At 34.3% G+C, this 27,229-nt stretch overlaps 1 protein-coding gene across 1 annotated transcript in view; it reads left to right on the top strand.

The window, feature by feature from the left end:
* The window catches only part of LRP1B (LDL receptor related protein 1B), a 1,897,925-nt gene that overhangs the window by 1,685,637 nt on the left and 185,059 nt on the right, over positions 1 to 27,229 (top strand). The window contains exons 63-66 of the mRNA XM_073019651.1: positions 355 to 448; positions 6,557 to 6,673; positions 6,784 to 6,903; positions 8,549 to 8,668. Of these exons, the coding sequence (XP_072875752.1) occupies positions 355 to 448; positions 6,557 to 6,673; positions 6,784 to 6,903; positions 8,549 to 8,668 (451 nt within the window). The remainder of the gene's footprint in view (positions 1 to 354; positions 449 to 6,556; positions 6,674 to 6,783; positions 6,904 to 8,548; positions 8,669 to 27,229) is intronic.

Raw genomic sequence — 27,229 nt, 5'->3', positions numbered from 1 at the left:
AGATCACACCACTGCCTTCCAACCTGGGTGACAGAGGAAGACCCCATCTCAACCAACCAGCCAACCAACCAACCACAAAACCAACTAGCTCTTTAGACAACATGTAAATGTGAGAGCTTGTCTGTGTTTGCAGGTCATCTCAAGAGGTTTTCCTGAACAATATGCTGTCCTGGAAGATCATCTTGTAGCTTGTTGTGTAATTAGTTCCTATTGTGGAATTATCCAAAATCACCATTGTTCACATTTGCAGCAAAAATATAGACTAGGCTATGCTGCCAAATTTTAAAATATCCATTATATAGGCACTGGGTTCTTCAACATTTTTTTTCTTTTTTCTTTTTTTTCTTTTTAAAGTTTCGTTGCAAAACTGACAAATGTATTCCATTCTGGTGGAAATGTGACACTGTGGATGACTGTGGTGATGGATCTGATGAACCTGATGACTGTCGTGAGTATACTGGCAAATGTTGAAATTTAGAGTTTAGAGTCCCTTATATCCCAGACCTGGAAAATTGAAACTACACCTAAAGTATTGCCTTCTGACACTTTTCCAAAATTGAAATAGAAAAATTTTAAATGCTATTATTTAAAAATAAAATAAAAATTGTTGCAATATTTTGATTATCTCTCTGATAACTGTTACATTTAGAATGGTGCCATCAACCATTTGTGTTAGATTTTGTTTCTCAAATTTGATTACTTGTGGAATAATGACATTATTTCATGTAGTGATCAGTAGGGTAATAAGCAGCATTAATTTGACTTAACATGTCACCAAGTTAGAAGAAAAAATGGGCAAGTTTCCAGAATATCAATGACTGAAATCTTTAAGAAATGTGATTTTTCAACTTTACTGTCAGCATTGAAATCCTGAAAATTCCTTAAAAGTCTGATTTTTCCAATATAAATCATTAGATTGCCATTAGGTAGTTTAATTTGTTCTTAGCAATTGCTCTAAAGTGACTACCAATTATGTTTGGCATTTGACTGTAATTGGTGTGGTTAGCTGCTGCTTTTTCAGCAATCGTTGGTAACTTTGGTTGTAATGAGACATCAGCAGACTTTTCCTTGATAGTCTTGTGTACTTCACTCCGTCGGTCACTCCAATACTTCACTGTCAGGTTAGAGATGCTCGTAGTCAATCATGATAATTCCCTCAACATCCCAGTACATGGTTGCCATGATTTGGCCTTGACAATTGAGTTCAAAATCCTTAGGCTTTCACTGCAAAAAAAAAAACAGAAAAAGCTGGCTACCTTCTATTGTAGAGCTTGCTACCACCTTATTATAAAGCTTTTTCAAATTTAGGGCATATAGATAGTTACTTAGATAGGCTATATTCCATCTCTCTGGTCATGCCCAAGTCTGTCACACATTGAAATTATTTCATATAGCATATATGTTTGAAAGCAGTAAGTAATCAAATCAATGAAAAAGAAAAAAATTATAAAAGTCATTGCTTTTCTAATATAATCCTTATGTTTCTGAAAGATTCACTGCTCTTTGATTTTTTAAATACAGTTTTTGTTTTTTACTGTGATAGACAACATATAAAGAGTAGTATCTCTGTGGGATAGGTATACTATAATGTCTAAATTATTATTTTCAAAAAACTTATTAAGTTAAAAGGAATATCAGAAGAAGAATAAATTATTTGGGTGACCTTACTGAGATTCTTATTAAGAGAAAGTTATTACTTTCCCCACAATAAAGTAAATTTTCTATGATAACAGTAAATACACTGAATGCAACTTATATTTTGTAATTCTTAGAAATAAACAAAAATGAATATATTAATTTAATCCTTTAATTAAGAAGATGATCTTTCCTGTCTAAATTCACTGTTCTCTGAGAAAATTTCACTATAATGACCTGCAGCTCCTGACCTCTAGTTGTAATTTTGACTGAAATTTCATCCTGGAACCACATTGATATGAAAAATTAACTACCGATGTAGTATTAGGAATTTTTCACATTTAACTCCTTTCAGAATATATGGTCATCAAATATTACTTTAGTGTCTTTTTGAGTCACTGCTGTCTAAGAGACATCTGTTATCTAAGAGCTTCTCTATGATCCTTGTTTTGATTAAATACTAATATCTACATGTTTTAATTGACAAGTAAATTTCTATATATTTAAGGTATATAGCATAATTTTATCATATATGTATACATTGTGGAGTGGCAAAATTACGCTATTTATCATATGCATTGCCTCACATACTTAGCTTTTTTTGTGCTGAGAATACTTAAAATCTATTCTCTTAGTAATTTTCAAGTGTGCAATATATTGCTTTTAACCATAGTCAACAAGATGTACAATAGATCTCTTGAAGTAATTTTTTCCATCTAACTGAAATTTTGTGTCTTTTGAACAACGTCTTCCTAATCTCCCCAATCTCCAGCCTCTGGTAACCATCATTTTAATCTCCGTCTCTGTAAGTTTGACTTTCTTAGAGTCTACTTATAAGTGAGATCATGTGGTATTTGTCTTTCTTTGCCTGGCTGGTATTACATAAAATAATGTCCTCCAGGTTCATCCATGCTGTCACAAATAACAGGGTTTCCTATTTTAAAATATTGAATATTATTCCCTCATGTATATATACCATATTTTCTTTATTCATTCATCCATTGATGAACCCTGTGGTTGATTTCATATCTTGGTTACTGTGGAGAAAGCTGCAGTGAACAAGTGAATGCAGATAGTGTTACAACATAATGATTTTATTGTCTTTGGTTATACAGGCATACCTTATTTTATTCTGCTGTACTTTACTGTGCTTTACAGATACTGTATTTTTCACAAACAGAAGGTTGATGGCAATGCTGCATCAATATTGTCTATTGGTGACATTTTTCAACAGCATGTGGTCACTTTGTCTCTCTGTCACAATGTGGTAATTCTCACACTATTTCAATTTTATCATTATTATGATCATACTTGTTATGGTGATATGATCAATATTCTTTGACATTATTAATACTATTGTAATTGTTTTGGAACACTGCAGACCATACCCATAAAAGGCAACAAACTTAATCAAGAAATATTGTGTGTGTTCTGGCTGCCTACCAACCCACTGTTCCCTCTCTCTCTCCCTCTCCTTGTTCCTCCTTATTCTCTAAGCACAACAATACTAAAATTAGGTCAACTAATAGCCCCACAATGGCTTCTAAGTGTTCCAGCAAAAGGAAGAATTTCATGTCTCTCACTTTAAATCAAAAGCTAGAGATTATTAAGCTTAGTGAGAAAAGCATCTCAAAACACAAGATATATCAAAAGCTATTGTTCTTGTACCACTCAGCAAAATTATGAATGCAAAGGAAAAGTTCTTAAAAGAAAATAAAAATGCTACTGCAGTGAACACATGATCAGACAGTACAGATGCCTTCTTGCTAATGTGGAGAAACTTTCAGTGGTCAGGATAGAAGATGAAGTCATCTACAACAGTTCCTTAAGCCAAAGCCTAATCCAGAGCAAGGCCCTACCTAACTCTATTTAATTTTGTACAGTTTTTTTAAACATAATGCCATTGCACACTCAATAGACTACAGTATAGTATAAACATAACTTTTATATGTACTAGGAAACTAAAAAAAAAAAAAATGTATGACATGCTTTATTGTGATATGTGCTTTATTGTGGTGGTCTGGAACTGAACCTCCAATATCTTCTAGGTATGCCTGTATATATCTAGTAGTGGGATTGCTGGATCATATGGTCACTACATTTTTAATTTTTTGAGAAACCTGCATACTGTTACCCAAAATAGCAGTACTAATTTACATTTCTACCAATGAAATACAAGAAAGGCATCTCAAAACACGAGATATACCAAAAGCTATGCTTCTTGTACCACTCAGCAAAATTATGATTGCAAAGGAAAAGTTCTTAAAAGAAAATGAAAATGCTACTGCAGTGAACACATGATCAGACAGTACGGATGCCTTCTTGTTAATGTGGAGAAACTTTCAGTGGTCAGGATAGGAATTAATAACATACAAATATTTTCTTTTCTTCACATCATTGCTAACACTTATATTTCTTCTTTTTTTACAATGCCTAACTTAACAGGTATAAGATGATACCTTATTGTGGTTTTATTTGCATTTTCCTGATAATTAATGATGTTGAGTATTTTTTAATATACCAGTTGGCCATTTGTATAATTTTTTAAAGAAATGCCTATTCAAATCCTCGGCTCATTTTTAAATGAGTTTTTTTTTTTCTTACTGTTGAGTATTCTTTATATATTTTGGATATTAACCCATTAGCACATGTACTGTTTGCAAATATTTTCTTCCATTTTATAGATTGTCTCTTTATTCTGTTGATTGTTTCTTTTTCTGTATATAAGTTTTTTTTTTTTTAATTTGAAGTAATTCAATTTGTCTATTTTTGCTTTTGTTGCCTGTGTTTTTAGAGTCATATCCAAAAAGTTTTTACCTACACTAATGTCGTGGAACTTTCCCTCTATATTTTCTTCAGTAGTCTTAAATGTTTTTATTGGTTTCATTATCTCTGTGAGCTTTCTTTTAGTATAGCAAATAAACATTTACTTGTAGTTGATGGGTTAACAGCTTTGAATATCTGTAGGCATGATACTTTACTTGAGAGTCATGGTGAAGTAGAAAATTATATGCAAGAGTCTACGGAATGCTTAGATTTCACTTTCGGGTAGATGCATCATCAATTCCTGCAGACAATAAGAGCTGCTGGCAATACTTATAACTTCACCTGAGAAGACAGGAAAGTCTCATCCCAGGGTCCCATACTTGCAAACTTACATACTGTTATTTATATAAAGGTAGTTAGGAGGGATGCATCAAAATTATCTGGCATCACAGATTTGTTATAATGTTTCTTATAATAATCTAATACACTTAAGATTATTCTAGAGACAGATTTGAAGGTCAAATGGGCTTCCAAGTTATTTCCAAGCATTCCTTTAATAGTTGCAACCCTTTTCCTGGTGGGGAGTTGTTTTGATAGCAAAGGAGTATTAAAGAAAATTATATACAAAGCAAAATGAAATAGAAGAAAGGCACATGTTTAAAGTATGAGATAATTGTGTCATTCAGTTTAAACATTTAGTATGATTAATTAACAAATGTTATAGATTGGAAGCAAATAACTTTCAACATTTTAGAACTCTCTTCCATGGAAGCAAACCATATATAGAGTTATTTTTAAAAGAATGTTTAAATTTTTATGTAATATTGTAATTATAAAAGCATAATTTATTTATCAAAAAAAGTTTAAATGCTATTTATTAGTGTTTGATTCACTGATTTGCGCTAATAAAGATAATATTAATCTCAAAATCAGTAATGTTCATTAAAATTATTAGTCAAAAGATAAGTGTTTTATTGCAAACACCATAGTAGATTTGAATTCAGAGTCTGACACTTCAAAGTTGTGCATACTTAGATGAATTATTCATATTCAGTAAATTTAGTTTACTCATTGCTAAAATGGTGATGCCAAAATGAGAATGTTATGACGAGATGATATTAGTAACTGTATGTGAAGGGGTCTAGCCCAGTGCCTGACACATAGTAGATCCTCAGCAGATCCTGCCTTATTATTGTTATTCCCAGATAATACGATAAGATAAAATGCATTATCACTTAGGAGTTACTTGTTATAATATATGTATAGTATATAAAATATTTGCCATTATAAGATATTTTTCTCTCGTATAATAATAGGATTATAGGGATGAATATTGATAAATCTGATTTAAAATGTGATAGATATAGAAAACATTTGCTTTACATTGTGCTAGAGAATATGTATTGTGGGCCAGGTGCAGTGACTCATGTCTGTAATCCCAAAACTTTGGGTACCCGAGGTGGGGAGATCACCTGAGGTCCAGAATTCGAGACCAGCCTGGCCAACATGGTGAAACCCCATATCTACTAAAAATACAAAAAATTAGCCAGGCGTGGTGGTGGGTGACTGTAATCCCAGCTACTCGGGAGACTGAGGCAGTAGAATTGCTTGAACATAAGAGACAGAGGTTGTAGTGAACCAATATCACACCACTGCACTCCAGACTGGGCGACAGAGCAAGACTCTGTCTCAGAAGGAAAAAAGGAAAAAAAAAAAAGAAAAAAAGAAAAGAAAGAATATGCATTGTGGTCAAATCACACGCACCATAGGCCAAGTGATCAAGGAAAAATTATTTCTCAAAAAATGATATTGGAATGAATAACAGATTTTGTTACAATAAATTTCATTCTGCAACTTAACCTCTCAATATCACTTCATTAAAATTAGGACACTTTTGTTTTTTAATATTTTTAAAAAATATTTGTCTATTATTAATTCCTACCTTCTAAAGTATGGTTTATTAAATGTTTTCTGGAAGCCATCTGAGTTGCTCAGAGCTAAACATTTGAATCTGATAGCTATCGAGATGAGAGACATTCACATTGTGTTCCAGGATATATTTATTATAGTAAATATCTTGAATGCCAGAAAGTCTGTGTTTAAGAAGTTGTGAGGTAAGATTGCCATTCCACAATATCTATGCTTTCTCCCCTAGCTGAATTTAAATGTCAGCCAGGCCGATTTCAGTGTGGGACTGGACTCTGTGCTCTACCAGCTTTCATCTGTGATGGAGAGAATGATTGTGGAGACAATTCTGATGAACTCAACTGTGGTAGGTGATTAAATTCCTAACTAATGGATGTAAGTCTAATTCTCAACTGATTATGTCTGTGCGATTTAAATCCAGACACATATTTTTTTTCCTCTCTCTCTATGTTCTAGACACACATGTCTGCCTGTCAGGTCAATTCAAGTGTACCAAGAACCAGAAATGTATCCCAGTAAACTTAAGATGTAATGGGCAAGATGACTGTGGTGATGAGGAAGATGAAAGAGACTGTCGTAAGTCAGCTCAAAATGCTCTGTCTTGTCTTAACTTTGACTCCTAACTAAAATAAGTCTAAAAATTATTACTATACTTCATAAACTCATATGATGTAGATAAATTAAAAATAAATTATGGTCAAATAATTAGAAATAGGTGACAACTGGGATAGAAGCTCTAAATAAAAATAGAGAAAATGAAAATATGGGCAAGTTTACTTTAAAATCTACCTGGAAATTATAACAAACATGAACAACATTCATTCATCCACATCATCCTTAAGAGAAGCATCAAATACAACATGACAGTTGATTAATTCATTTCTTGAAATTAAGTTATTTTTAATTAGAGAGTTTTTTTCTCCATGAAATACATGTTGTACTCATGAAGAGACATATAAAATCTGGGTAAAATAGTCTAACAAAAGTTTAACTTCTACAAAATTCTAAGTAATGCTCTATTTAACATATCTTAATGAACTATTTGAAAGAATGATAGTAAAATATTTTGTTTCTTTTCATCTCATATTTCCATCTTCCATCAAAATTCAAATTACGTTAAATGGAAGGCAAAACTGTTTATACCATGTACATATATATGCACATAGGCTGGCATGCACATGCTTGCGCACGTACTCACACATTCAGATTGTGTGAACAATGGAGCAACCTGTCAAGTTTCAGGGCTTCGACAGAACAGCTGTCAACATTTCTGTCTTGCTGAAGTTTTATTTTATTCCTCTAAAACTTTTATCAGTAAATAATGTGCAGTCATCCAGCAATTTGATTAAGAGGGTGCATTCAGAATAAAGTCAGTACCAGTTCTTTATGGTTAGCCATTCTAGAAGATGATGCATTGAACTGACTAGGATTTGTGATGCAGTTTACAGTCTAAGTAGGATGTTCACTTCCCTCAAAAACTCAACACAGGCCGGGCACAGTGGCTCACGCCTGTAATCCCAGCACTTTGGGAGGCCGAGGCAAGTGGATTACCTGAGGTCAGGAGTTCGAGACTAGCCTAGCCAACATGATGAAAACATGTCTCTAATAAAAATACAAAAATTAACTGGGCACAGTGGCAGGTGCTTATAATCCCAGCTACTTCGGAGACTGAGGCAGGAGAATAGCTTGATCCTGGGAGATGGGGGTTGCGGTGAGCCGAGACCGTATCACTGCACCCCAACCTGGGCAACAGAGCAAGACTCCATATATGTATAAAACTCAACACAATTCCTAGACATTTTGATAAACTTTGTACTTTTTATTTCCTTATTCACTTAATGCCTTCCAATTTTAGTATTTTTGAGTTTACAAAAATGTGTACCTATGAATTCTTATTTTTTCTGGAAGAAGACTTATTTTGAAAGTCCCTGAATTCTTAATTCTTAAAATTAGTGTTCAAATATCTAATCAACAGTTTTTTTTGAAAACTCTGATATTTATCAGTGTATCACTGCAAAAATATGTTTTCTTTATTTTTACTGGAGAGGATATCAGGAGTATCTCATAAGAAATTAAAAGTTAAAATTCCTCACCTTCAGAGTCCTATTAAAGACAATATATTTTTTTGATAAACTGTCTTAAACATTTGTCTATAAAATTTGTTTTTAATAAATAAATATGTTCTCCAAAGCTACATTTTAATAGCAGTTTTTTTCCTAAGCTGAAAACAGCTGTTCTCCAGACTATTTCCAGTGTAAGACTACAAAACATTGCATTTCCAAGCTGTGGGTTTGTGATGAGGATCCAGACTGTGCAGATGCATCAGACGAGGCCAACTGCGGTGAGTGTTTGTGACTCTGGTCTTATCTCTCCATTTTTGGGTCATCATCTGCAATAACCACAGTGAAGCAAATTTGAACACAATTCTTTTGAAACTAAGGTCTTACCTGAAAAGGTTTTGTCTCTGTGTTCACAGACTTATAAAAACTTAGGTTAGCTACTTTACAAAAAGCCTGGAGTGATAAGATGGAAGAGTAAATATTCCTTAATATAACCCAGAACTTTATAAAAGATAGACCAAAGAGGTAGAATAAGACCATTATTTTCTTATATTAGAGTGTGAACATGCTAGCATTAGCATTTAGTGAATAGAAATAAGGAAACACTATATTCACATCATTCTGGAATTCATTTTTTTTGCTTAAATCCCTAAGATTCTGTAGTTATTCAATGATTATTGTATGTCATTCTTTAATCGAATACAGTGTGAAAAAAGAATAAAAAGCATCTGTTCTGTATTAGTAGATGACAGTGATCATTTAAGCCAGCATTTGCTTTTGAAACATTAATATTTTCACTTAAAATAATTTTATTTACAATAATTTCTTGATTGACATTGCCGAAATGGAGAATGTATTTATTTTGTTTAATATATTTGATTCTATCTTAAAGCTGTTAACACTGAGACAGAAATCAAGAGTATTTGCTATGTGTAATTCATTTTATCAGCATTTATTAATATTAATTGGGCCTGTTCTGTAGACAAATATGCCAATTTGGCATTGTTGGATAAGCAAAAAACATTTCATCTAGTAATTGATTAGAAAAGAGAAAGTTTGTCCAAACTGGATAGGACTCCCAGACTTCATAGAAGTGTGTTAAATGCATTTGCTAGATTCCACAGTACTTTCATTGAACTTTTATGGGGAAAATGAAAATAATGAAAAACCTTTAAGTGCTCTGAAATTTCATTTATTTTGAACAACACTTATGAGCTACATGTATAAGTGCTGGCAATAATAACATGTCTTTAAGTGATTTTCCTAATACTATCTTCTTATAATTGAGTCTTTAGAATATGCAACCAGTAGAGCTTACCACAATATCATAAAACTACCATTTACCACTTTGTAGAATTGGTTTTCAGAATTACTTCACAAAGCCTCAAACTGCATTCATCACCAATTTGTCCATAGCAACTACCAAGGACTTTTGTGGGCTAGTTTATATTACTGGCTAGTTTGCTCTGTTGTCTTTTGCATTTTCACTTACTAAACAAAAGTGGAATAATGACTTGTTAACTCTGAACAATTTCTGGACTAGGTTGTTATTTCTGTATTTTCCTCTCCTTCCTTTCCCTCACTTTAGCATGATTTAACTCTGTTTTGGTCGATTATATGCTTCAAATAGATTACTATCAATCACCTTAGTAACAACAATACCGAATATTTAGTTGATGGTAACCATATGGCCCGAGAAATACGTTAAAAGCTTTAGAATGATTATCTTACTTAATCTCTTTATTACCCCTATTTCATTGATAAGGAAAGTGGGCAAAAAGAGGTTCTGTAACTTGTCTAAAGTCCTACAGTTAGCAAGTCCTGTAACTGGGATGTGACTCCAGGGTTACTGGAAACCAAAGCATCTGCTTTGAACCTCTGTGGATACAGCATGAATACACTTCGTTCTTTCCATATGAAGAGAAAAATATATTTAAATGTTTTCAGTAGTGAGGTTATATAGGATTCTCCCAGCCACTAGTATTGCTGTAAGTTCCAGACCAGTGTACACACACACACACACACACACACACACACACACACACACACACACATACACGGGGGGCAAGGATGGAGGGTTGTCGTCTGATTTGAGTTATACAATTTTATTGTGCACAGGTGCTAATTAATGTAAAGAAAATTCTATGTCATATCTTAGTACAGCATTTCATGCCCCTTATTTTCGAAAGGGATAAGTGGCCACCTTGTTTCCTTTTGTCCTCAATAAATATAGAAATGTTACATATTTATGCTAATTATTTAACACTCCCTGGGATGATTCTCCTTCTGATGTTTTTATTGAATGGGAAAGAAACATAACACTTTGCAAAGGTTCACTGTGTTATGCCAAGTCCTTATCGTTTGACTCAGTTATGTGTCCTTATGTCTAAGAACCGATCTTGTCTAGAAGCGTGGGTGTGTTTCACTCTTTCACATGTCCCATGTCCTCAGGACTTAGCAGGAAGTAGAGTAGGATTGCATTAAGTGTGGGATGAGTGTCTAACCTATTCCCTCTTGCAGGATCTCTATTTAGAATCCATTTTTATTTCGGTTTGTGTCCACAGTTTTCTTAACCCGTGCTACGTTTAAGGGGAGATTCTATTATGCTCTTGAAGTTCACCTAGTTGTTATCTCTTACTTCTCAGCACCAATGTTTGCATTTATCTATAATTCCATTATCAGTAGGGTTATTTCATTTCTAAAGTCTGAACATTGTAATTTGTTCTACCTTGACATATTCTAATTTAAACAATTTGTTTTGTGTTTATTTCAATTATGTAAAGAAAGCAATATAGAAGCGAGAGAAAGAGAGAGAGAAGCACTATGAAAAAAATGAAGCAGAGTAATTTGACACATACTATATATATATAGTATAGGGAATTAAAATAATAATCATTGTAAATATTTTTTAAACTCTATATTTATATTTACTGAAATACCATGTTTATTGAATTTAACCTGGTATAATTGTTTGGGTCTATGAGTACTCACAATTTTAACAATGAATGTTCAATCTATGGAAAAATTGTATGCTAATCTATAATTTAAGGAGACTTTGAATAAATGTAAATTCAATATAGTGTAGGAGACCAGGGTTAATAATTTAGTCTTGGTGAAACTTTGGATATAAATTTTAAAAATTAAATTAACTATATAACTTCCAATTTTATTAATGCCTAGTTTTTGAAATGGCTAAATTTATGAATCTGTAAAAATGTACATTTGGCACATTTGGATTAAATTATTAAAGGTCTTTAAAGAACATCTTGGAGCTCTATTTTTGCCTGAGCAAGAATTTAAATCTATGCTAGCCTCGTGTTCATGACAAGATAGTTACAAATTCATTTTGCGAGTTGTTAATAGTTTGTATAAAATCACTTCTATTTACTCGAAGGTGTCTGCTCTTTTAAACTTTATACCAAGGGAAAAACAAGTTTTAAAAAAATGTACATAAATACAATTATATTAGACTGTGGAGGCTGAATTCTCTTGTAGGGCTGTTGCACTGTTTATTACAATCTTGGGCAAACACTAGGTTTCAATGCCTGACCAAAATAAGTAGAATATCCCAATTGTAGCAGCTCCAGAATATTTATTTGGAATTTCAACTTCAAACTTTCTTCACCTTCAGCCTACTCTATTCTATTTCAAGAACTAATAGAGGATTTAAGAATTTGATGGACTATACTAGCATCACACGTCTGCTTAGTAATCAGAGTTGAAATTTTTCTAAAATTGAACTCATAAGATGGTATTAGAATCTGGATCTTTCTATTATGTTCTCTCTCCCCAGTTTACAGTTTAGATTCTTTTACATTCTCAATGCCTCTAAAATATTTTCTCTTTTTATCAGCTATTTTCTGTTTGGTCTCTAGTTGTCAACTCTGCACTCATGCCCCAACTTTCTAGCACCCACTGTTGCTCTGCCATATGACTCCTCTCTGTCGTCTTGCTTTCTGCTTATTTTCCTGCATCCTTTCATCTAATCTGGAATTCTGAGTTTTCAAAAAAGATTCTTGCCTCTGAGTTGATTCAACCTCATTTGCTGCTTTTGTGCAATCTCAGTTTATAACTTGCTGTTTGGCTAATGATCTTTAATTAATGTGTTAGCTATAATCACACTAACTAGAGCTCGTGAAGAGAACCTGAACTTTTTACAGTGTCTTTGTATCTTCTTCAACCTGGCTTTCCCAACACGACACTGAGAACATCCAACCGAAAAGACAGAACCTATGAACACATGCTTTTAAAAATTTCCTTTAAATATGTGATCAGGGAATTTGAAACTCACTACTCAAGCTATAGTTATAAGCTATAAGCTTGCATTTATAAGTTATAAGCTATAGTTCTAAGCTTATAAGCTACAGTTATAAGCTATACAGTTATAAGCTATACAGTTACAGCTATAAACTATAAGTACTCTTATTACCTTACAACTCTTTTTATAAAGTTAAAGCAAGTACATGTTAAATTGTAAAATATTTCAGACTGGGAGTGGTGGCTCATGCCTGTAATCCTGGCACTTTGGGAGGCCAGGGCGGGAGGACTGCTTGAGTCAAGGAGTTCAAGACCAGCCTGGGCATCATAGTGAGATCCCATCTCTACAGAAAAAAAAATATATATTTAAAAATTTGCACCTGTAGTGTCAGCTCCTCTGGAGGCTGAGGCTGGAGTGTCGGTTAAATCCAGGAGATTGAAGCTGCAGTGAACCATGATTGCGCCACTGTACTGTAGCCTAGGTGAAAGAGACAGACCCAATCTCAGAAAAAAAAAAAAAAAAAAAAAAATCACACATACAGACTTGTTATATAACAAGTATCATGTTATGTAAGTTATATAATAAGTGTCATGTACTATTTTTAATAGTTTTTAAAATTTGGTATAAGATATCTCTTTTAATACATTTAAATTTCTACAATAACACTAAAATCCTCCTCTTCCCTTCCCTGTTCTTCTTCCCACTCTCCTGATCGTGTATTATTCACATTTATTATTTTTTACTTGTACTGTATAATTATACAACTATGTAAATATGCATATATATAATCAATATATAGTATGTAGATGTACTTTGTAAATATACTTCCATTTAGAATAACCTTTAGAAATTGTTTGTTCCATGGTTTCAAGATAACCTTTGGAGGAAAGCTTCATGCTTTTATATACAGTAAAGATAATGTACTTAAATTTTGTATCTTGGAAAATGGTCCACACTTACAAATATTTTGTTAGGACATCTGTGTAGTATTTTTAATCAGTATTTCCCAAATTTAAATGTAGGTTATAAATATATGTACTATATTTTGACTAGCAAACAGATGATCTGAACATCCTCAGTGCCTCTATCCTGTGTGGCTGTGACTTGTGAATGAAGCGGGTGTGCTGGGGGATGTTGTTGAGGGAGGCTGCTGGGAGACAGATTTTGAATTTTCTAACATATGGTATCACAGTATCTCTCTATCTAGATATTTAGGAGCATGGGATTATGTGCCTTCCTGTTAGCAGCTGGAAAGGAGAAAGGGCCTCCTATCCACACAGTCCCTGGAAACTCATTCGTCTCTGATGGGGGTTGGTCTGATCTGCACTCTGTACTTTAATCTGACTATGAAGTGCAGGCATCCTCACTCACTGTGGGTTTCGCTGTCTTCAAGTCTTTGTTCTTGATGAGCTGCTGCTTAATCTTATGTTGCTGTTGATATATGACACTCCTTGAGCCAAGATCCTTACAGCAGCACATGACCCTGTAAACCTCCTAGGTCCTGTGAGGAGCCAGGAATACTGCCTCAAGCTTATACTTCTAACTTCTACCAACTTTTAATGTCACAAAATAACTCCTAAATTTTTAAAAATGTTGTGTGCATCCAGTATTGTTTCTCCTAGAAGCTTGGCCTTTTCCCATGATAAATCCAGGTGAGTGTGACGCTTATCTTTCCAGTGTCTTGGTCCATCCCATATCAATCTGAGAGCTGCCCTGATGTCTTGAGAATATGTGCAGCTGATCTTTCTACAACTTTCCCATCTTTTTCTCCTTTTCACAATCTCTCAGGATCCAGAAGGGAACTTTACATTTTCTACCTGCCTGAAAAAAACTTCTGGTTAATATCTTACTCATTGTTGAGATGACACTTTCTCTACTTTTCACACTGGCAATTAAAAAAAAAAAAAAATCCTGTGGGGCAGTATAATATAGGAGAGATAGAAATGAAAACCATATTGTTTTACTGCTTTCCATTTTTTGGCATTCTATAGTTATTTGATCCCAGATGAATTGTAAAATAACAGTTAATGACATTCTGTGGAATCACTATTTCTCAGGATGTACTTTGAACATTCTGTCTGGTGTGTGTGTGACTGGTATCTGTTGATTGATTTTCAATCTAATTCTAAAACTTTAAAAAAATAATTGTATAGCTCTATCTTGCTTCTTTGAAACCATGATGTGTACATATGCTATTATCTTTTTAATGGAAACTTTGAAACATAATTTAACTTCTGGTATATTTCTAAACTTTTAAAGTAGTTGTAATTAAAATAAGTATATTTTTCTACAAACTTGGTAGTGTGGGGAACTTATTTTCTATGTGTAAAGCAGCTTCTGTTAATTCAGTAAGTTTTTTTTTGTAGTATTATTAGATCTCTACATTTTATGGTAATTTTTTGATATATCATGTGTTTTTCTTTCACCTATTTGTTCTGCTAAATTTATTCTTTTCCTCTTTTCTGCTAATGATTTTTTGTATGTGTGAATGTATTTGTGTATGTATATTTTTCTGCGAGAGAGAGGGAGAGAAAAAAAGAGAAAGGAAGAGAGTGTGTATGTGAGAGAGCCCGTATAATAGCATTTATTTTGCATTGAAATGTTTTCGTTCTAATAGAACCCTTGAAGGGAGAGCCTAACCATATGAATGGGACCAGGAAATTGTCTTCTAGCTTTCATAGGAAAGAATGAATGACCTATATGGGAGTCACTAAATAGTCCAAGTGGAATGAATACATTAAGTTTTTTCATAGCTTTCATCCAGTGACTTTGGTAACTTTTGTGCATTGACCCTCCACCAAAAGGAGGTGCAATTATTCGTTGATGTTTCTCTCTCTTTCTTTCTTTCTTTCTTTCTTTCTTTCTTTCTTTCTTTCTTTCTTTCTTTCTTTCTTTCTTTCTTTCTTTCTTTCTTTCTTTCTTTCTTTTGTCTCTCTTAACAATAACAGGGAACTGTGAAATTTTAATTTTATTGAACAAAGCTAAAAAGGAGCCTACACAATGAGTCAGGATGCATGCCAAATATTCTAGACTCTGAATTGATCTGTAGCAAAAGCCATAAGAGAAATAAGTTTTTGCCCATTGGGGATTATAATTAGTTTGAAAAGAAGGGAAATGCCATATTTGCTTCATAAGAAATCTAAATTGATGCAGTTGAATTTTTAAAATGAATTGAGTCAGGAATTTAATAATATTCTGTTACATTTTTGTTTGAAAAACTCATCTTTGTAATGCTGCTTTTCTCATCCTTTGCCAAGTATATTCAGTTCTCTAAAACTACAAAATAACACATGCATATATACAAAACGAGTTGCAGATTTTTAGCAGTATGTGAAAAAAAAAAAGAGTTAAATACGTTATAGAAAAAAATATGTAAGAAATATGGAGATTTAAAAGTTCTATCTCTTTGGGCCTACCTTTGGAACAAAAATATTTGTCTTTGTTTTAGATTATAAGCTTCTGTTTTGCAGATTCTGTTGAAGTATCTTTTGGGCTGGCAATTTCCATGGAGAGTACTCTACCCTTTGTAATTTTAGGTATTACTCAGTGTTGCTTAGTACCATGCCGATATGATTGATTATGCTTTGTGTTCGTGATCAAAAATAAGTACAATGAAAGGTTCTAATGTTTCTCTCAACACCAATATCTAGTAGTTCATCATCTGTAGAAAATGTATATTTTTTACCACTTTAAAAAACCTTACACTTAATGCTTATATGTTAACGTCAATTTGAAGATCCAAATGGTGTTAGATTTCGCTATGAAAAAGGCTGTTTTCAGCCATTAACACTTGGACATAACATGATAATGATAACAAAAGACATGTTGTAGTTGTTACTGTGGCATTTACTGGCTTTGTGATTTGAGTATACTAAACAGAGGGGTATAGTTGATGCTTCTGATGTCCAATCAATCTTAAATTTAATGCTTAGAATTCAAGCCATCTGGCTTATGTTTTTCGTATAATTAGGCCACCAGTCATGTGCTCAATGTTTAGGTGGAAAATAATGAAAGTAGGGAGTGAAGTGATGCGTAATTTAGTTTTAAAATAACTATCACTTCTTGTTGCCAAACTAATGTCAGAGTAAGTTACTGTAGACTCTTATTATCCTTTGAAATATTAACTCTCTAATTAATATTTTTATTTCTCTAAAATCTTGAGAGAAATTATTTTAAAAAGTCCTCAGAAATCTTCATAAGAAATTGTCTTTGACCAAAGGTAGAAGTTACTGGAAAACTATTATTCGGCCGGTGCAGTGGCTCACACCTGTAATCCCAGCACTTTGGGAGGCTGAAGTGGGTGGATCACCTGATGTCAGGAGTTCAAGACCAGCCTGGCCAACATGGTGAAACCCATCTATACTAAAATTACAAAACTTAGCCGGGCACGGTGGCACTCACCTGTAATCCCATTTACTCGGAAGGCTGAGGCAGGAGAATCGTTTGAACCTGGGAGGTGGAGGTTGCAGTGAGCGGAGATCTCACTACTGCATTCCAGCCTGGGTGACAGAGTGAGATTCCATCTCAAAAAAAAAAAAAAAAAAAAAAAAAAAGGAAAAGAAAGGAAGAAAACTATTATTATTCAAGCCCACAGAAATAGAGTAGAGAACAGATCTTCCCTGACACCTAAGGTTTCTTACCCCCGTGGACCATATAGTGTGTATGATTGCACTTCCCTTCTCAATTCTATGTCCTAAGACAGAGACACACACCCAGTATTTAAATGTTCCTTTTTTATATACCCTTGCATTTTGACTGGTATTTGAGGGGAAAAAAAAAAAAAAAAAAAAGAACAGAAGAAATATGAAGTGATACTATTTATTGAAATTAAAGTTGTTCTAATGTTTTCAAAACTATATTTTGATTAACAGTATTTATAGTACGTGAACTGTATATGTTACTCAGGCAATCAGGTGTCTAATTTAAACTTATAATTTATATTTAATCTAAATTAATAAAAAGTTACAGAATAGGTGTGTATGTACAATAATGTTTTATTAGTCATTTTGTTGTAAGTGTAAATATAAAATATAAAGTAAATGCATATTGTTTTAGTTCAGTAAAATCAATTATTTAGAAGTAGTGTACTAACAATTAGTATTAAATGCTGAGTGGCAGGCTCAATGAAAAGTCCATATCAGAACTGTGGAAATTTATTTTTAAATATTAGAAATTATTTATCATAATTTTTTAATTAATTAAACTATTGAAAGTATAACATCTGCCGGGCACAGTGGCTCATGCTTGTAATTCCAGCACTTTGGGAGGCTGAGGCGGGCAGATCACCTGATGTCAGGAGCTCAAGACAAGCCTTGTCAACATGGCAAAACCCTATCTCTACTGAAAATACAAAAATTCTCCGGACGTGGTGATGCGCGCCTATAATCCAAGCTATTCGGGAGACTGAGACTGGAGATTGTTGAACCCAGGAGGCAGTGGTTGCAGTGAGCCAAGATTGCACCACTGCACTCCAGTTGAGGCAACAGAGCAAGACTCTGTCTCAAAAAAAAAAAAAGTATAACATCTAATCTGTTTCAACTTGTTGGAGACACTTCTAAAGTTTTAATCTAATTTCCTCTATTACCAAGTAAATTGTATTGACAAAACTGTAACACTTAGTAGCATATATGGCTTTAGGATTTTTATTCTGAACATTATTAGATTAAAAGTTTTAAATCAAGTGTAGAATCTGTTTCTATTTTAATCTTCTTGGTAATTAGTTTCTGAATCCCAACTACAAAATGTAGTCAGGAAATCCAATATATTACCTAATTTCGATTAATGATGGTTTTGCTATATAAAGATCACACAGGTATGTCTGTCAACCATTGTATCTGTGTGTCAGGATGTTAGATAGCTTACGCGAATATTTCTAGCTATTTCTTAAAATTGTCCACAGATGATGGAATACTTTGTAAATCTCTATGTTAGAAGTTCTTCAGATTAACTTAATGCTGTTGGAATTAGTGTACACCCAGTTCTATAATGAGTTCTACTTCAGGAAGCAGATTGTTAGGGACAACTGTCCAGTTCCTCAGTGTGGTCTTTGTAATCTCCAAAGCACAAGATTCTTGATACAAACAGGCTCTGAGCAGTAAAAACTGGCTAGCTATTAGGAAATCACAGAGGCACAAGAAACTACCTCCAGAAATCATAAAACTCTTTATGGACTCAGAACTCTGATTATTTGGTTAGTTTCTTTTGAGGAAATGATATTTCATTGAGTCAGAAAAAAGGAAATTGATAATTACTACATACAATATAAGCAAAAATATACATATTTTTTTTCTTTCAGAATTCACCATGTCAATTTTTGTAATGTCCAAGTACAAATTATTTCAGCTTAGCTTGTCAAATGATTCTTAAAATTAAAATTGGGAATATATCATTTCAAAGCCAGGTATTACAAATGGGAAACTGAAGAACTACACACAAGGTTGAATGTCAAGGCACTCTCAAGCCAGAGCCTCCTGTTTTTGGCAGAGGAAGCATCAAGCACTTCAACATTTCAGGATGCCATCAATGTATCCCACAACATTGGGCTCAGTTTGTATTATCTGTTTTCTTTAATATTCTACTTGTATAATTGATTTTTAATTTGTATAATATTTCTTTATTTAACAAATTAATGAACACCTGAAAATATTAAGCCATTTTATTAGTAACTCCAGGAATCCAAAGAAGTTGAATTTTCCAAATAATAGTTTTGAAAGCTTGTTAAGTGCTATGTATTAGGCTATGTGCCTTATGTGGATGATCATATAAGTATAAAATATTATTTAATCCTCACAACAACCTATGAGAGCTACACTGTTATTATTCCTATTTCATAGTTAAGGAGACAAAGCTCAGGGAGTGTGAGTTCTCCCATTGTCACCCAGATAGAAAATGGGTGAACAGGGATGGGCACAGTAGCTCACTCTTGTAATCCCAGCACTTTGGGAGGTCAAAGCAGGATCACGAGGTCAGGAGTTCGAGACCAGCCTGGCCATCATGGTGAAATTCCATCTCTACTAAAAATACAAAAATTAGCTGGGTGTGGTTGTGGGCACCTTTAATCCCAGCTACTCAGGAGGCTGAGGCAGGAGAATCTCTTGAACCCAGGAGGCAGAAGTTGCAGTGAGCTGAGATAGTGCCACTGCACTCCAGCCTGGGCAACAAGAGTGAGACTGTCTCGGGTGGGGGAGGGGGAGAAAGAAAGTGGGTGAACAGATAATTGAATCAGTGGGATCTGGCTCCAGACCCATACCCAATCGTTACTCAATACAGCTTCTTTGACCTGTTATAGTTTGTAATTAGGCAGAGAAGTAAGACACAGATACGAAATATTGGAATAGGTAATTTTTTGTTTGTTTGTTTTTGAGACAGAGTCTGACTCTGTCGCCCAGGCTGGAGTGCAGTGGCGTGATGTCGATTTCGGCTCACTACAAACTCTGCCTCCCAGGTTCACGCCATTCTCCTGCCTCAGTGTCCCGAGTAGCTGGGACTACAGGCACCCGCCACCACGCCTGGCAATTTTTTGTATTTTTAGTAGAGACGGGCTTTCATGGACTAGGTAATTTTTAACAGAAAAATATGTATTTAAATGGTCTTACAATTATTATCTGTTGTCACTAACAGTGAGTGAGGAGGTATAGGATGAGCAAGATAGGGGTACAGTGTCTATAGACCTTTGAGAGCAATGATAAACCAATCGAAAGTCAGTCTGCTTTTCAATCTCATAAACCTGCCAATGGCAATTCTAAGCATAGCCACTGATGGAAAAAACCCTCCCTCCAACGCCAATCCAGGGATTATAATAGAAAATAGAAATCTAGTGCCTTACCTTAGAGATAAAAATAAATACAATAAAACAAGCAATGTTATTGAATTCTACTTTAAAACAATTCTAATTTGACATCAGCCTACCAAAACCCAGCTCTTTGTTAAAAACGGAGATTAGTTAAGTGTCAGAAAAGCCCTCTTTACCCTTGACTGAACTTTTCAAAAGGCAACAATGAGGAAGAATGAAAGAGAATTGACCAGTTCAAAACTTTCTCATGAGCCCTTCAAGGTGATCTAGCACCTTGTTCACACACTGTTTGAAGTATCTGGTGCATTGCGTGATCCACAGCTTTCCATCTGTGTCATGCATGATACACATTTGAAAACATTGTCTTCTTCAATATGAACTATGATAGCAGCACATGTACTCTGAAGGGAATTCCACTCCCTGCAGGATTCCAAGATGATCTCAGTTTATATGTTGGTACTGAAAGTTTTTAGAGATTGTCATCTACTAAAAAATGTCTATAATTTTTCTTCAGTGTTGCACTTTATGAGTGCTCATGAATTTTCTATAAGCATGGTGAGGTTTACTGGAAAAGCAGAATTTTCTGTGACACATTTAGGCCACTTTTGAGAAGAATTTTAAATACTTCATTTTTTAAAATTTTTTTTGGATTAATTTTTTTGTCTGGAAAAATTGTTCATATAATTTTGACTGGATAAAAAGATCTATGCCAAATTGTCTTTTTTTAAGGAAGCCCTCCCCACTCACTGCTTCTTCCTGATCTCTTTCTTGATTTTAAGATTCAGGTCCTAGTAAATAATTCCACAATGAATATGTTTCAGATTTTGTCAATCCAGACTAAAACATGTGAGTCTCCAAGGTCAACCTTCTACTGGGTTGAACCCATTGCGGACAAAAATGGTGTTATTCATTTTGGAACACGGTAGATGTTGAGTAAACATTATTGATTAACAGAATGAATTAATATAAGTACAGTTTTAATTTTTAGATTATGTAATTTTTGTTTCCTGAGAACTTTTCTAGTGATATTAGTGATATTATGTCTTTCAGGGCATAAATATTTTGTTGATTTTGTATATGTAAGTGGCTCGAGGTTCCCGTTACATTTCTTGATAATGTCTAGATTACTGTATGTATATATCTATTTCACTGTAGGTACATACTAGAAATATTTTTGGGGAATAGATACATTCCTCAAGCTCTAACTCTATGTGTTATATAAATTATTTAAGGAACTGTAATAGTGCTTTTAAAAATGATGCCTGCATTATTTTTATCTAAAGTTCCTCCCAATACAAGCAAAGACTAAACAATACTGGGGATGTATTAGTAGAGATAATCAATTTTAGAATTATTGTTATAAATTATTATTTTTAATTTTGGATGAATAAGTAATTATTAAACAGATTAAAATATGAGTGACTATTAAGAAGAGAACCTCTGTTCATTCTAATAATACTTAGTATGCTTTCAATAACTCTGCCATGCAGAAATGAAGTTTATTAACAGTGTGATTTGCTCCAATGTATTGAAAATTTTTAGTAGGAAAAGCTTTCCCTTTTTTGTCTTATTTTATGAAACTTGACCACTGAGCTTGCATTGTCTAGATTTTTTGTAGGGGAGATACAGTTAAATGTTGGCACTAAATGCTGTATTGGTTGGCAGTGAAACAAATGTAAGAAATGAGCGTACTAAAAATTCTAGTTTAGAATAATTAAAACCACAGCAATTACATGCGATTCTATTGGCTAATGGTATGACCATCATCCAAGAGCTACTGGTGTAAGGTGAAGGCCAGCCTTAAATTCCAGAGCTTTTTTCATGCTATTCAATTTTCACAGCTGGAATTTACTGCTTCTTGATATTGCAAAATTATTCATCCACTTGGTTTTGTTTTTTTGGCTCAATGTTGTGACTCAGTAATTTTCAGCATCTTCCTGACAGATGGAAAGTGATCACTAACCATCTTGCTGAATTAACATGTATTGCATTTCTAAGCCACAATAAAAGACAAGACTGAAAATGTCAAATCCATACCTTTCCATCTACAGTACGTATATTCTTATAAAGTTCATTGAATGTTTGTGTAGAAATGGTCAATGGAGGGCATCAGGTTAAAGTAGAGCCACATCTATCATCCCTGATCTAAACAAGCAAACAAATAAACAACTACTGCTCTTTTATGTCTAGGTAAGAATCCTCATGCTCTAATTTAAGCCTGGTTTCTTCTTTTTATCCTTCTCAATAGAAATTGTAAATAACCTAACATTATCCTTTGCATAAAAGTGCTTTGTTTAAAGACTCTCAAATTAAATTCTTTCATCACCTTTTGGCCAAATTATTCCATTTTCTTTCATCTCTCCTTATGGGCTATATTTTCCATTCTGTTAATCAGCTTGATATCTCTCCCCTGAAACCTGCCCAAGTTATATGCTTTGGTTGTGACCTATGGAAAATAATGCAGCATATTTAGTCATATAATGTGTTAAAAATCTCACTGTTCTCCACTGCTGTATGCCTGCTTTTGTACCATAACATCATATTTGATTAAAAGCAAATAAAACCAGTGTTCACACTGTTGATCCAAAGCCAACTTCTATGATACCGTCTTATCCCCAGTTTTAGAAATTTTACATACATTCTACCAGATTTTCGGTGTCATATATTTATGGACTGCTTTCATGTTGCCCTTTTAAAGGATCAAATATCTCTTTTGTTAAGTTCCAGAAAACTGGTTCTATGTATCTTCTATTCTCCAATATGTCCCCACTATCTAGTACAGAATCTGGCACAGATAAATATTTGAGGAGTGAAGAAAAGAAATAGCATTTTATTTTTTGTGTCCGTACTACCTTCCCTCCTAATCATTTCAATATTTTGTGCTTGATTAGTGTACAAAATTGTCTTACGTTGTAAGAAGACTTTACTATATAGACCCACTGACATTTCTATCAGACCTGCATACTGAGTTGCCCCTTCATCCCTTCCTCTGCAGGATGGAGACGGTGATGCGGCAGGGCACTGGGCAGTTTCAGGAGAAGATCCATAAGCTCAAGAGTTACTAGAAACAGAGCTCGATTCTTGATTTTGAACCTTTAATAATTGGGTAGACTTCCTCAGTTCTTCACTATTTCTTCATTCGCAAATGGGTGTCATAGTTTTGGCCTTAGAAAGCTGAGGAGAGATTTTTTTTTTTCCTTTGATAAGGGTCTTTTTTAAAAAAAATTATTTATTATTATTATTGTACTTTAAGTTCTAGGGTACATGTGCATAATGTGCAGGTTTGTTACATATGTATACTTGTGCCATGTTGGTGTGCTGCACCTATCGACTCGTCAGTACCCATCAACTCATCATTTACTCACACCAGTTAGAATGGCAATCATTAAAAAGTCAGGAAACAACAGGTGCTGGAGAGGATGTGGAGAAATAGGAACACTTTTACACTGTTGGTGGGATTGTAAACTAGTTCAACCATTATGGAAAACAGTATGGCAATTCCTCAAGGATCTAGAACTAGATGTACCATATGACCCAGCCATCCCATTACTGAGTATATACCCAAAGGATTATAAATCATGCTGCTATAAAGACACATGCACACGTATGTTTATTGCGGCACTATTCACAATAGCAAAGACTTGGAATCAACCCAAATGTCCATCAGTGACAGACTGGATTAAGAAAATGTGGCACATATACACCATGGAATACTATGTAGCCATAAAAAAGGATGAGTTTGTGTCCTTTGTAGGGACATGGATGCAGCTGGAAACCATCATTCTTAGCAAACTATCGCAAGAACAGAAAACCAAACACCGCATGTTCTCACTCATAGGTGGGAACTGAACAATGAGATCACTTGGACTCGGGAAGGGGAACATCACACACCAGGGCCTATCATGGGGAGGGGGGAGGGGGGAAGGGGGAGGGATTGCATTGGGAGAGATTTTAAAGAAAGAAAATTATAGGAGTCCTTAACACATATTAGACCCTAAATTTATGTTTTGTCTATTTCTTGAGCATTTTTCTCAATACTTAGCATTGATATGGACCCAAACACCCACTTACGCACACTGTAATGGAGAGAGAAGGGGAGAAATAATAAACTTTTTAAAAGAACATGGTATTTTAAGACAAATAATAGAATTATTTTGTGAAATCTTGCATTTCTTGTCAGGAAAGGGGAAATTACATAATCAAAGTCAGCGAGAAAAAAATGTGTTCAGTATAATAATTAATGTTAAAGGACATTAGTGACGAGGATAAATCTTCCAGTCTATATTACATAGTTTCCACAAAACCATAACATCACAATTCTGTATAAGCACTATATTTATGCATTCTTTTGCTTAACAACTTTATTGATATATAATTGACATACAGGAAACCACACATATTTATTTTTATTTATTTGTTTTTTTGAGACAGTCTTGCTTTGTCGCCCAGGCTGGAATGCAGTGGTGCAGTCTTGGCTCACTGCAGTCTCTGCCTCCTGGATTCAAGTGACTCTCCTGCCTCAGCCTCTGGAGTAGATGGACTACAGACATGCACCACCATCCCCAGCTAATTTTTGTATTTTTAGTAGATAGGGGATTTCAGCATGTTGGACAGGAATTCCTGACCTCAGGTGATCCATCCACCTTGGCCTCTGAAAGTGCTGAGATTACAGGCATGAGACACCACACCCGGCCTAGGAAGCTACACATATTTAAAATGTACAAGTTGATAAGTTTTAAAAGTTGTATATACCCATGAAACCCTCTACACAATCAAGATAATGGACATATTTATCATCTCTAGCAATTTCCCTCCCACTGCTTCCTTCACCCCTGCCTCCACAGGTAACCACTTAATTGCTTGAAGTCACTGTAGATTAGTGTGCATTTACATAAAACAAGTCATACAACATGTATTCATTGTTTCTGGCTTATTTCACTCAACTTAACTATTTTGAGATTTCTCCCTGTCGCTCGATCTATCAAATATCAGTTCTTTTATATGACTAAGAAGTATTCTGTTGTGTGGATATAAAAAAAAAATTTTGTTTGTTAACCAATTTATGATCATTTGAGTTTAAGCTGTAGAATATTGCAAATCAAATTGCGTGAGCATTCATGTATTAGTCCTCTAATAACTACATATTAGAAGTTATATGTATAGACATAACTTCTTTACTCTGAAGACAGGATTACATAATAAGTAATATGTTTAACTCTTAAAGAAAATACCAACTCTTTTCTAAAGCAGTTGTACAATTTTACATTTCCACTAGTAGTATTTGAGAACTGCAATTCCTACACATCCTCGGGAAAAACTGCTTCATTTAAGTTTTGGCTGTCCTGATGGATGTGTAGTATATCTCAATTCATTTTTAATTAATGATTAATGATATTTTACAGCATTTTGTAGGCTTCTTTGCTATTTGCACATCTACTTTAGTAAATAATCTGATCAAATTCTTCTTTTTTTATTGAACTGATTGATTTTGTAATATTAACCGTTGCATGTCTTTTATCTGGATCCAAGTTTTTTTTTTCTGCTATAAATATTACTTTCTATAAATTTCTTAATACTGATGCCAAATACTTCTTTAGCATCACCCCATATATTTTTATATGTTGTGTTTTTGTTTTCACTCAGTTCTAAACTACTTTCTAACTTTCCTTTTTTTTTTTTTGAGACAGAGTCTCACTCTGTCACCCAGGCTGGAGTGCAATGGCATGATCTCAGTTCACTGCAAGCTCTGCTTCCTGGGTTCAAGCTATTCTCCTGCCTCAGCCACCCAAGTAGTTGAGATTACAGTCATGTGCCACCATGAGGGGCTAATTTTTGTAATTTTATTAAATACAAGGTTTCACCATGTTGGTCATGCTTGTCTTGAACTCCTGACCTCAAGTGATCCACTTGCTTCGGCCTCCCAAAGTGCTGCAATTACAGGAATGAGCCACCACGCCTGGCCTAACTTCACTTTTTATTTATCCTTTGAACCATGGGTTATTTAGAATATATTGTTTAATTTCCAAATGATTTGGGATATTCCAGCTTTTTGTTTATCTGAATTTGATTTCATTGGTGATCGCAATAGATACTCTGCAAAACCTGAATCCTTTAAAATGTATCAAAGTGCTTTTTATCCCCTGGAATCTGGCCTATTTTGATAAAGGTTCCACATGCATTTGAAAAGAAAGTCTTATGATGTTCCTGGGTGGAATGTTCTAAACATGTCAATGATAACAAATTAGTTGATAGTACTATTTAAATCTCCCATATCCTTACTAATTTTTCTGTATGTGTACTTATTCTAACAATTATTATGAGGTTATTGCTGAAATATCTGACTATAACTGTGTATTAGTCTATTTCTCTCTGCAGTTCTACCAGTTTTCACTTGATATCTTTTGAAATTTTGTTGCTAATGCACAAAATTTTGGAATTATGTTTCTCTTGATGAACTGATTCATCTGTCGTTAGGAAATAACCTTCTTTATGTCTGGTAATATTCTTTTTTTTTTTTTTGAGACGGAGTCTTGCTCTGTCGCCCAGGCTGGAGTGCAGTGGCCGGATCTCAGCTCACTGCAAGCTCCGCCTCCCGGGTTTACGCCATTCTCCTGCCTCAACCTCCGGAGTAGCTAGGACTACAGACGCTCGCCACTGCGCCCAGCTAGTTTTTTGTGTTTTTTAGTAGAGACGGGGTTTCACCAGGTTAGCCAGGATGGTCTTGATCTCCTGACCTCGTGATCCACCCGTCTCGGCCTCCCAAAGTGCTGGGATTACAGGCTTGAGCCACTG

The sequence above is a fragment of the Chlorocebus sabaeus genome, chromosome 10 (assembly GCF_047675955.1).
Source record: "Chlorocebus sabaeus isolate Y175 chromosome 10, mChlSab1.0.hap1, whole genome shotgun sequence".
Classification (NCBI taxonomy): domain Eukaryota; kingdom Metazoa; phylum Chordata; class Mammalia; order Primates; family Cercopithecidae; genus Chlorocebus; species Chlorocebus sabaeus.
This window is presented reverse-complemented; position numbering and strand designations above follow the sequence as displayed.